Source organism: Perissodus microlepis, chromosome 16, assembly GCF_051167445.1.
Source record: "Perissodus microlepis isolate ML-2025 ecotype Zambia chromosome 16, ASM5116744v1, whole genome shotgun sequence".
Taxonomy (NCBI): domain Eukaryota; kingdom Metazoa; phylum Chordata; class Actinopteri; order Cichliformes; family Cichlidae; genus Perissodus; species Perissodus microlepis.
Window position 1 is genome coordinate 26907927 of NC_140476.1, and position 11555 is coordinate 26919481.

An 11555-nucleotide genomic window follows, 5' to 3' on the forward strand; every position below is an offset into this window, starting at 1 on the left:
ATTTCTATAAAAACAGACACTTGGGTCATAATTGTTAACCATCTTCAAACCTTTTTTTTAACAGTACTAAAATGGGCTGACTATTTTATTTTCAACTTATGTCTGCAGATGATACCACAGGCAACTTGAGCAGGCAAGCCTCATCTTCCTATTGAAGTCTGGACCAGGATAACCAAAGGGGATCACTCAGTATCCAGGAAACCACAGAACTGTGTTACGGAATAAATATATATTCTTAGTGCTTATTTTCTGTTTATATTGTTTTATAGAGGCCAGTGTAGAAAAAACGCCACTTTGAGTTAGAATGTGTGATAAAGGTCACAGAGTACTGTGTAAGACAGGAAACTGCAGAAGACGCTTTGTGCAGGCCTGCAGAGTACAGAAAGTGAAACTAGAGTGCAGTGCAGGAGTTGTTTTGATCAAAACCATGTGTGACGTATGACTGATTATGTTATGCTCATTTGGCTTGTAATGCTTCAGATCTGCTCAGGATTTAGCCTGTGCACATCTCCTTTTCCGGAAATGTAGAATAAAGATGATTTTTGAGCTTTGACCACACTGAGTCGGGTTTTTTCTCGGTCAGTAAAAGAATATAAAAGAACCGGATTTGATAATTGGTGCCGTGAACCCGGATTCTTTTACGGCTGAGAGGACAAATTTGGCCTAAGGTGGGATCGTGAAATGAGGCAAACAGAGGACCGGTCCGAATTTAAAGTTAAGCACCACCTGTTAAAAAAGCAAAGTGTGCTTATTGGATGAATTCTAAATTATCTGTTCGCCGAGTTGTCGATCTTCACCGTTAAACTGGCTCAGTTGTAGTGAAATTAAACTAAATTACAAAATCTGTTCAGTGGATTTCTGGTGAAATAACCGTGGTGATTTTGGGAAATTTGTGATAATAACAGTAAAGTCTGGGGAAATATCTGATGAAAATGTATTACTGTTAATGTTGGGGTGAATTTTAATGTTCATGTGTTGTGTGCAATGTTAACTGTGTTGTGTCAGCCAAGAGAAAAGAGATTAGAGTAGGTAATTAGGCACTTGTTTAAGGGATTTGAGTTCCCATTTTGGGCAGAAGGCTGGGCCTGGACATCAGTAAACTGGTGGTTAGAGTCCCCAGTGGTGTTTTAAAATGTATTTAAATTGATTTAGGACAGGGAGGGCGATCCCTAGGAGTGCACACAAGTTCAGGGGGTGAGAACCCCCTCCTTGCTTCGGACGTGTGGCAAGACCCTGCGGCGTCAGGATTATCTCAGTTGGCCACTGCCAAGACTTGGGACCTTGGTTAACGGCCAGTGATCAGGGACCACTTTTGGTGCATTGTTTGAGTGAAGAGGCCGGGCCTCGAGCATGACCACCTCAACATAGAGTGGCTGGCAAAGTTTTAGGCGAGAGACGCCGGTAAAGTAAAGCTTCCGGTAAAGCTGCGGGTGGGGGAAACACTTTTAAATTAATATAGGACTTAGAAATCAGGCCTCTGTCCAGGACAGAAACGGTTTAATTGATTAATTAATTTGGACCTGGGCACATAGGCTTTTAAAGTTGTCAAAATTGTGTAGGGAAAACTGGTACCAGTACAGGATGATGTAAAGTGTGGTAAGGAAATGGAAATAATGTATCTTGGCATTTGGTGTTATTTTGTTATACGTATAAACACGTGAATATATAGGGAAGTGTAAAATTGGTCTTTGGATGCATGGTCAAAAGTGCATATTGTTTTGAAAGTGTGATAGAAAAAGGGTGTGGCTTGTGTAAGAGAAGATCTGCTAAAGGAGCTGAGTGAATTGTGCTCAAATTGTACTCAAAGTATTGTGTGAATTGTGCCGCAGAGCTGAGCTAAAAGAATTGTGATGTGTGTGGAAAAACTGTTAATTGTGCTGAAGATTTGTGCTAAAGGAATTCTGATAAACACGTTGAAGACTTTGATGTGAAGGATTTCGTTTGGTTAATGCTTGCAAATGTAAAGACCTGAGTATATATTTGTGTGAAGTTGTTCAGTTTGTGTGTGTGTGGCTGAGGGTGCATTCTTTTTACATTAAAAATGAGTAGAGTTACAGAGGGTACAGTATATAGAGAGTGAACATAAAACAAGAGTTCGATTAGGTTGCAGAAATTGATGAAATGGAGTGAAGTGAGGAGTGTGTGTGAAAACCGCTGTGTGTGTGTGCGTGTGTGTGTGTGTGTGTGTGTGTGTGTGTGTGTGTGTGTGTGTGTAAGAAGCACTGGGTGAGTGTGTGTCTGTGACAGGAAGTGAAATGTTTGCAGGCAGTTTGGAGGAAATTGCCTGATGTGTGTGCAACGTGAGAGAGAGAACGATGTCTTAAAATCTAGATAGAAGAATTAGACAATGAATGTGTTGATAACTAGGAAAATTATATTAAAGAAATGTCTTAGTGTGTTAATACAGGTGCCCATGGACTTAGCTCAACCTTGTGGATGAGTACAGCGGCAAAATGATAGATTAACTTAATTGGGACGACAAACAGGCCAGGTTTTGGCTTAAAATTTCACAGCTTCACCTCTCATCCTGTCCTTATCCTGAGGAGAAGCTTAAAGGACAATCAATCTCTTCCTGAAGACATACAGAGCAACACCGTGGACTTGAAGAATTAACAGCAGGCAAAAGACAGCACAACTGACCTAAAACTCTGAAGGGTCCAGCAGCATGTACGAATACCATCATTGATGGAAACATGTGCTCTAATCACCAGCTGGGAAGTGTACCAGTGACATCATTGTGTGAAAGCACTTGATGGGACTGTCTGAGGTTCATGTTTGCCATGCTGGGAGTTAAGCGGCAAAAGAGACTGAAAAGAGGAAGAGAGAATAACAGAGAAGACGAAACAGCTGATTTGGGCCTGTGTTTGCTGGAGATTTGGGAGGACACACAGGTAACTGTGAGAATAGGGGACGAGGACGGGTGAGAGGTGAAGGCTGGTCTTGTTAAAGTGAGAGCATATGAAAACTGATGCTGAACTTGTGGAGGTTTAGAAATGTCCAGAGCATCGCCACAGAAAGGTAAATAAATAAATAAATACAGAAATGAAGAAATAAATAAACTAATAATTACATAAATGAATAGAAAACACACATACAAATTGTCACATGTGAAATTATTTTTGGAGAGAATCAGGGGCGGGACAGTTTGAATCCACAGCTCAGCACAAATATGCATGAATGAATCTGAATACAAACCCATGCATGCAATGAAGACCAGCTTACACCCATGAATATTAATAGATCACATAAATGCTAAATAGTGTAGATTTAACTTAAATGCTGAGGTTATACATTGCTGAGGAATACCTCTAGAAGTCCAGGGCAACAGGGGCTTTTGTGAAAAGGAAAATATGGGGGTATTACCAAACGGTGATCAGATTATAAATTTGATTAAAGTAGTAAATTGGAAGTGGTCTTGTGCTAATTGAGCAAAAGAAGTGAATACTGTAGAAAGAAAAAATAAAAATAATAAAAATTTTGTGGTAATGTTTTGAATATGCATTTCTGTTGTCATGGCAACTTCTTGAGATATGACTCAATATGCAAATTAGTTGAATGAGTGGAGACAAAAAAGAAAAACTCGAGTTCCTGTTTGAATGTATGAGTGAAGCTTGGACTGAGAGAAATATATCTATGACTGTGTGAGAGGACTTGCTTGGTAGAATATATGATAGCATGGTACAGGATAATTAGATAAAGTGGGTGGGTCTGTGACTAAGTGCAGTAGTGCAGACCTGGAGAAGAAATTTATAATTTAGTGATGTCCCATAACATATTGTTACACTAGTAAGCAAAACTTTTTCTGTGATTAATCTGGCAGATTTTCGGGGTTTTGTTTTAGTGAGAGTTTTTCTATACATAGACATGTCCAGAACTGGGCCCATTATTTTTGTAACAGTGCACTTAGCGAAAACCTGTCAGGTGTCACCCTTATGGTGATGATGTTTTGTGTTTTGATGACTTAATAATCAGCTCTTTTTTTTTCTCATTTTTGTTCTAAGCAGGCCTGCAAGATTGAATTAACATTTTTGTGAGAGCAAATATAAGGTGAGCTTTTCCATATTACAATGGGCTGAGGAGACGGCTACCTATGGGGACCCGATCAGAGTCCCTGTCTAAAAGGATTGCAGTGAGTCAATCCAGTCCAAAATCATAAACACTTGTTTTTCTTTTAAAAATGATGACGTCATCTTGCTGGTGATGGAGACTGGAAAAGGTTGCGCGCAGGACTCTATTAATAATAATAATAATAATAATGGATTGCATTTATATAGCGCTTTTCGGGACCCCTCAAAGCACTTTACAATACCACTATTCATTCACTCTCACATTCATACACTGGTGGAGGCAGCTACAGTTGTAGCCACAGCTGCCCTGGGGTAGACTGACAGAGGCGAGGCTGCCATATCACGCCATCGGGCCCTCTGGCCATCACCAGTAGGCGGTAGGTGAAGTGTCTTGCCCAAGGACACAATGACCGAGACTGTCTGAGCCGGGGCTCGAACCGGCAACCTTCCGATTACAAGACGAACACCCAACTCTTGAGCCACGATAATACGATCGCCCGTATTATCAGTAATATCTCATGTGAATGCGGGTGAGTGCGTGTGCATGAATGTGTGTGACTGGGCTGTGATGGACTGACGATGGGGACTAAAGTGTTGACTGACTTGACACTGAGACAAACACTGGACCAACGTTAGGATGAGTAAATGTTGACAAATATTCACAATGCCGTAAGAAAAGGGTGGATGCTTTGCTTTGCTTTGTTTTGCTTTTGGCAGGAGCAGGAGGATAAGAGAGACCAGAGGGGGAGACTGTAGATTCACATGAGAGTGTGGAGCTGCAGACTTAACCTTTTGGCTGCTAATTTTGGGTGGCTGATGTTTGCTTTAAGAAAACTTTTGATATCACTCATGTTACCATTAACCATAGCAGGCCACTGTAGAAGTCAATTAAATGTTATAGAGGAAAATAGTCAGAACCAAAACAATATTTATGAATTACATAGGGGAAGGATAGATTTGTCACATTCAAAGTACAGTTATGGAATAACAAACACTGGTCCAAGTGACCGAGGTTTTTCCCTTTAAAATAGTAAATTATTAAAAAAGAGAGCACAACCGGTAGGGGCATGCGATAGGACATGGTACAGCAGGAAAACAAGAGCAAAGTAAGAGAAGTGAAGTTCATGTTAACACACAGGTTTTGTTTCTAGGTAGTTCTGTGGATGTAGGCTCTGGGTGGAGCCAGGAGTTCAAAAGACTTGACAAGATAATTAAACTGATTTCATTTTTTAACACAGGTTTGCAGGCCCGGAGCAAATATACTCGAGAGGGGAATCGCTGAGGTGTTCTGAGGAATAATATGACTAACCTTTTTCTTTTAATTTCGTAGATGTGGTGAAGCCTTTTCATTCTGTGTGACACATAAAATGTGTTGGCATCTTAACCTGCTGCTCCAGCATGTAACAGCATAGAGGATGGCAATGGGGTGAACAGACTCACAGAAAAGCATAAGCATTGTCCGACAAATTAAAACACCCTCTATGAGCAATTACTTGACGACAACGGGAAGGAAAAACTCCCTTAAAGTGGTATTTAAACACAAAAAGTAACAAAAGGCAAGTGAAGAAGAAACCCTCAGTGCATCATGGGAATCCTCCAGCAGCCTAGTCCTATTGCAGTGAGGGTTCAGGGTCACCTGATTCAGCCCTAAGCTTTCAGCTTTATTAAAAAGGTCACTTTTAAATGTAATAGAGAGTGTGTCTGTCTCTCCTATATATTTGTTTAATATCCACATTGAAGGACATATCCTGTTTAAAAATGACTCCAAGACTCCTTACAGAATTATTGAAGGCCAAGGTAATCCCAGAGGAAGTATCTGGTTTGCCACAATTTTCCTCAGATTTTTAAGACCGAGTACAATAAGTTCAGATTTATCTGAATATAGAAATAGAAAATTAGAGGTAACCACGTCTTTATGTCTTCAAGACATTCCTGTACTTTAACCTGGTGTGCTATCTGATTCATGGATAGATAATGCTGGGGGTCATCTACATAGAACTGTTCATCCTAGCACAGGACTTTGTGGTACTCTGTAATTAATCCTACTGAGTGAAGAAGACTCCTCATTTACATGAACAAATTGCAGTCTATTTGCCGCGTTCTGATATAATTCATATCACTGAATAGCGATGACTAGAAATAGAGAATCGAGACAGAAGCACAAAATGGACCACTTTGGAGAACCTGTCGATTATGGAAAATATTACAAAGTTGCTAGAGGAGTACGGCAAGCCGGTGACAAAATCGAAGGCAATGTGAGACCAGGGCTGACTTAGAACCGTTAAGGGGCATAAAAAATGGAGAGATGCTTGATGGAGCCTTTTGTTGCATGCACAGGTCTCACATGCCAAAACATATTTGCATGCATCACCTTCTAAAGAGAGTCACTAAAAGCATTTTAACAAGGAAATTGTCCTTGCAATCAAAGTGGGCTGTGTGGAGCCAGTGCAGCACATGGGAGTGTGCGGTAGGTGGAACAAATAGCCTGTGAGGTGGGCCGCAGCTGGATCAGGCTCTTCTGGCTGTGCACGGCGCACCAAGGTCTTGATTTCCCAGTTAACAGTGCCCACTACACAGGATGCAAGTAAGATATGTTCTGGTTTCGATGATTCAGAGGGTTCTTCACAGTTATTTCATTCAGTCCTCCAAAATCTATACCAGGTCTGAGTTTATCATCCTTTTTGCTCAAAAGAAAGAAACTGGTGGCGAGAGGTATGGACCAAGGTTGAATTAACCTGGCTTCCAGTGACTCCTTACTGTACTTTTCCATAGCTGTTTTTTTTTGGGGGGGTCCAATGAGATTGTCGAAGTGGCTTGAAGTGGCTGGTACCAGCTGTGGCTGCCAAGCCTGTAGTGTCTTGTTGCACTAAAAAACTTTTTTGTCATTTGACGTTGTCCTCAAGCTCTCATTATGTCAAGCTTATCTAAGAAGCTAATCTAAGTTTTAGCTAATCTAAGTCTTTTTATCTTGGTTCTAAAATGTAGGTTGTGATTCTTTGTAAAGCTGTTCTGTTTTTCTTTGTATTGTTGTTATTTTATTTTTATTTATTTCCCTTTCCATTCCTGCTGGCACTGGTAGCCAGGCTCTTTGTCATAACTTTATGAACACTGTGTGAAGCAGTTCTTTGTCCACCTCTATATTATACAAATGGTAGACTAAGGACAATAGCCACCTGGCGAAATTGGGATATGCGAAAAGTAGACCCTGAATAGACCTTTTGACCTCTAAATAATCCCCCCGTAGTCCCCCTGTACCGTTAATAACATTGTTTTAGTTTTAGCCTTTATCTAGGCTGAAGTCTTTCAATGTCTTGAGGACTATGCTGCCTGTTCTCAATGGTGGCAAGTTCAGTATTCTATGTGGCAGTGTGTCAGGTGACTGCTGCAGCACTCCATCACTCTCCTTCTTGGTAAAATACCCTTACGCCATACACAGCCTGGAGGTGTGTTTGAGGTCACCAAAAGATGCTGTGGTACCCACACTGGTTCAGTGTGCCTTCAGTTTTGAATTAATCCCCAACAGTGTATTAGTGTATTTTAACTTTAAGACTAATATCTCATAATTAGCATCATATATTTGTGTTTTGTCTTTTACTGCACACAGTGCATTGTAGAATAGTTTTGGACTCACACGGATACTAACAGAAACAACACTTCCTTACAACTTCCTCACAGGAATGTGGCCTCGATCATAAATCTGCTGTTATAGTATGCACTATACCCCCCTTTTTAACTCTACAGACCTGGGGGAGGAAAGAGGTGGTTATCATGGTAACAGGAGTGTTGCCTATAGAAGGGTCATCTCCATATAAGGAGATGTCCAGAAAGTTTAAGAAGAAGAAACGTGAGCCCATATCAGACCTAAGGCTACATTAAACAGTTTCAACCAATCATGTTCACGTTCACCTTTTTTGCAGTGCAAAAAGACACGGAAGGTGGAAACAGGATCCCAAATTTGGACTTATCAGTCCAAAGCACAGATTTCCACTGGTCTGATGTCCATTCTTTGTGGTTCATGAACCACAAAGAATGCCCTATTTGACTGTTGTCAAATCAGGTTGGTACTAGATGTGTACCAACCTGACTTCTGAACAACACGACTCAGATAATCAGATCAGAATCAGAAAGACTTTATTTATCCCCAAGGGGCAATTAAGATACAACAGAGCAGCATGATGCTGAAGACAAGGACAGGGCATAAACAGGCAATAGTGAGAGTGAGATAATAACTACACACAGAATATACAGTATATACACAGTTTTAAAATTAAACTGATGGTCCCAACCCCATTAAGAAGGCAAGTAATTTCACAAATGAAACCTGACAAGGCACACCTGTGAAGTGAAAACCATTTCAGGTGACTAAATCATGAAGCTCATTGAGAGAGGGCCGAGTGTTGCAGTGTTGCAGTGTTGTCAACAAAGCAAATGGTGGCTACTTTCAGGAATCTAAAATATAAGACATGTTTACAGTTATTTTTAAGCTTTTTCTTTGCGACATGATTCCATATATTGCTTCATATATTTGATGTCTTTATTATGTATCTACAATTTAGAAAGTAGTAGAAATAACAAAGAAAACATTAAATGAGAAGGAGCTTGGAAAGAAAAGCTTCTGGACTTCTTATGTTTCTTGAAGACATTTCGCCTGTCATCTGAGAGGTTCTAACAGCAATTAGTGGAGAACCCAGATTATTAAATTCTATTGAGAGTGTCCTAATAGGGTCCTGGGCCTCCTATTATTCCTCTGTCTTATCACACGAGCCAAGGTGTGAAAAGCGGTATCAGCTTTGAAATTACTATATTGTTATATTCTTTTTTTCTCCCTTGTTACCCTAGTATTACCCCTTTGTTACTGAACTGTATTTTTCTACACCCCCACTTATTATCCAATTAGATACATTTCAGTGTATTATGACTCAACTGTAATCAGTTGTGCTACCATGATATTACCTGGATATTAAGTGGTTATTACTTTGAAAACTGAGTGGTAATAACTTAGAAATTACCACATTATTAAGGTCTTATTTTTGCCCTGTTATCCTAATGTTCCCACTTTATTACTGAGCTGTAACAGAAAGTAAGTCATTATTTGTATTATTATTATTGTTTGTAATTTAGTTTTAGTTAACAATTGTAGCACTTGCTAGAAGCATTAACATTATTATCATTACTGTGACACTTTCTGTCATCTTGCACTACTGGTCATACTCATATTTATATTTTATACAATTCTTCTTATCTTTTTCATTAGCTGTTTAGCTTTCTGTTCTTAAATTTATTCCAGCTGTTACATTTATTACTCTCTCTGATTCTGAACACAGTGTTTCTTTTTGTGTATGTAAAAGGCACAATAATTTATCCCAGGATTAATAAAGTTCTTATCTAATCTTAATTTTATTGTACACTATGTTTGACAACACAGTATTTATAAAATACAAATATAACAACAGTGTATAATAACCAGAGAAAACAAGAAAACATGAACCACTGAAGTGAACATTATTGGAGCCAAAAGGTGAATACACTGAAAAAGAAATGGAGTGAGATTTACTGGGTAATAATTAACACATAAAAAAACATAAGAAGAATTAAAAATACTTACATATATTTTTCTCGTAATTTTCATTTAGAATATACACCACAGTCACAACTGTGACAGCAATAGTGATATTTTTTCTATCACTGTTTAGAACCATAATTCAGTAAGTCAGTTTCAACCGTCCATTCTCTTCTATTTGCCCATATCATGGTCCAAGGGGGCAGACACATACTATAAACCCTGGGCAGGTGGTCAGTATGTCAAAGGTCAAAATGCAGAGACAGACAGCCATTCACACCTAGTCAATTTAGAATCACCATGCAAGTCTTTTGATTCTGAGCAGAAGCTGTGTAACCCCCCATAGACAAGGGAACATTAAAACTATGCACCAGCTGGATTCAAATCCAGGGCTTTCTTGCTGTGGTGTGTCAGTGCTAACCATTGCACAAGCAGGTTTCATACTCTTTTTACAGTATGTTGGCACCACTTGTGTCATACTTGAAGATCTCCAACGTGATGATAAGTTTAACAGCATTTCTAAACCAGGGGTAAAACAAGGCATAGATCAAAGGGTTTAGACAAGAGTTAATGTAAAAGATAATGACCACAAAAGATGCAGCTGGATCAATGATTGCATTTTCATCAACAAGAGAGTAGCAGTAGAGTGGAGAGAAGCATGCTAGAAACACAACTACAAGAATCCCCAGAGTCCTGGCTGCTTTCAGCTCAGATTTGTTTGTTTGATTCAGTGAACGCTGAAGTGTGACCAATGTAACATGAGAGCGCATGGCACGAGCTTGAGACACAGCCACCACAAATACTCTCATATACAAGACTATGATAACAGTTACTGGAACAAAAAAGAATAAAATAAGGTCAACAACAATAGCAATATTGCTGCTAAAAAATACACACTCTCCAAAGCAAGAATTATACCTGCCTGGTTCAATCATGATATCCTTTGTATAAAGATTGCTGTAGAAAAAAGCATAAAACCAACACAGACAAACACTGACTTTGACTTTCGCCAAAGTAATTCTGCTGGGATAATGCAGAGGGTCACAAATAGCCACATAGCGGTCAACTGATATTAGAACAATGTTCCCTATTGAAGCACAGATAATGTTGCTGGTCAAATACCAATAAGCAGAACACATACGATCACCAAGTACCCAGCAGCTTGTGTTTCTAAAAATTTCTAAAGGCAACAACAGGAGACCCACAAAAAAGTCTGAGACGGCCAGAGAGAGGAGGAGGATATTACTGGGTGTGTGCAGCTGCCTGCAGGGAGACAGAAAAGAATATAATGCACATTGTTAATGTCAACATGTCTTCAGTGAAAATGCTGCACTAATAAGGCATGATTCAATTCAAGCAAATAAGACATTATGACCATGGTTAAAATACACCAAGAAAAGTTCACTTCATTCTTTAATCACTAAGTCATCTAATGTAAACGGAAGTTTTCACACATCTAAAACTTAAACTGTAGTTTCAGTTGAAAAGTTAATCTCTGCCTGAAGTGGGAGACTGAGATGATGACGAGAAGGTTTAGAGCAGCAGTGAGCAGAGAGATACATGAGAGCACAATGTTCAGGAGCACAGCTTTGGACCAGTGAAGTGTCGGCTTCCTGCAGGAACTGTTGAGGAGTTGTGGGAAACAGAGCTCGACTCCTTTCGGTATCTCCATCATCAGACACCTGCAGCTCTCTAATTAGAAATTCTTCTCATACAGCTAATTTATCTCACTCCTCCCACCAATCTCTTTCAGTCTAAAACATGATGACCCTCCTTTTCTCTTCTTCCTTTCCTTCACAATTTCATTTTTTAACACTGACTGTCTCATTCACACTTGGTTAATAGATTTTCTTAGATTATTGTCAGTTTTTAGTATTCTCTGTTTGGTTCTTAGTTTTATTTTTCATGTATTTCATGTATTTTACATT

At 39.4% G+C, this 11555-nt stretch overlaps 1 protein-coding gene across 1 annotated transcript; it reads right to left on the reverse strand.

Annotated features, from left to right (window-relative positions):
* Positions 1-10076: 10076 nt before the first annotated feature.
* LOC146371066 (trace amine-associated receptor 13c-like) lies at positions 10077-11302 on the reverse strand. Its single transcript, XM_084908752.1, has 2 exons — positions 11127-11302; positions 10077-10890 (listed from the first exon to the last, which is right to left on the reverse strand). Exons 1-2 carry the CDS (start codon positions 11300-11302, stop codon positions 10077-10079), a joined length of 990 nt encoding a protein of 329 aa, XP_084764878.1.
* Positions 11303-11555: the final 253 nt, after the last annotated feature.

What these genes read in the sequence shown, in the direction of transcription:
- LOC146371066 (XM_084908752.1), bottom strand. Translation starts at nt 11,302, where the DNA reads ATGATGGAGATACCGAAAGGAGTCGAGCTCTGTTTCCCACAACTCCTC. An exon ending in ATCTCAGTCTCCCACTTCAG is followed by an intron (nt 10,891 to 11,126) that starts GCAGAGATTAAC and finishes GTCTCCCTGCAG; the next exon opens with GCAGCTGCACACACCCAGTA.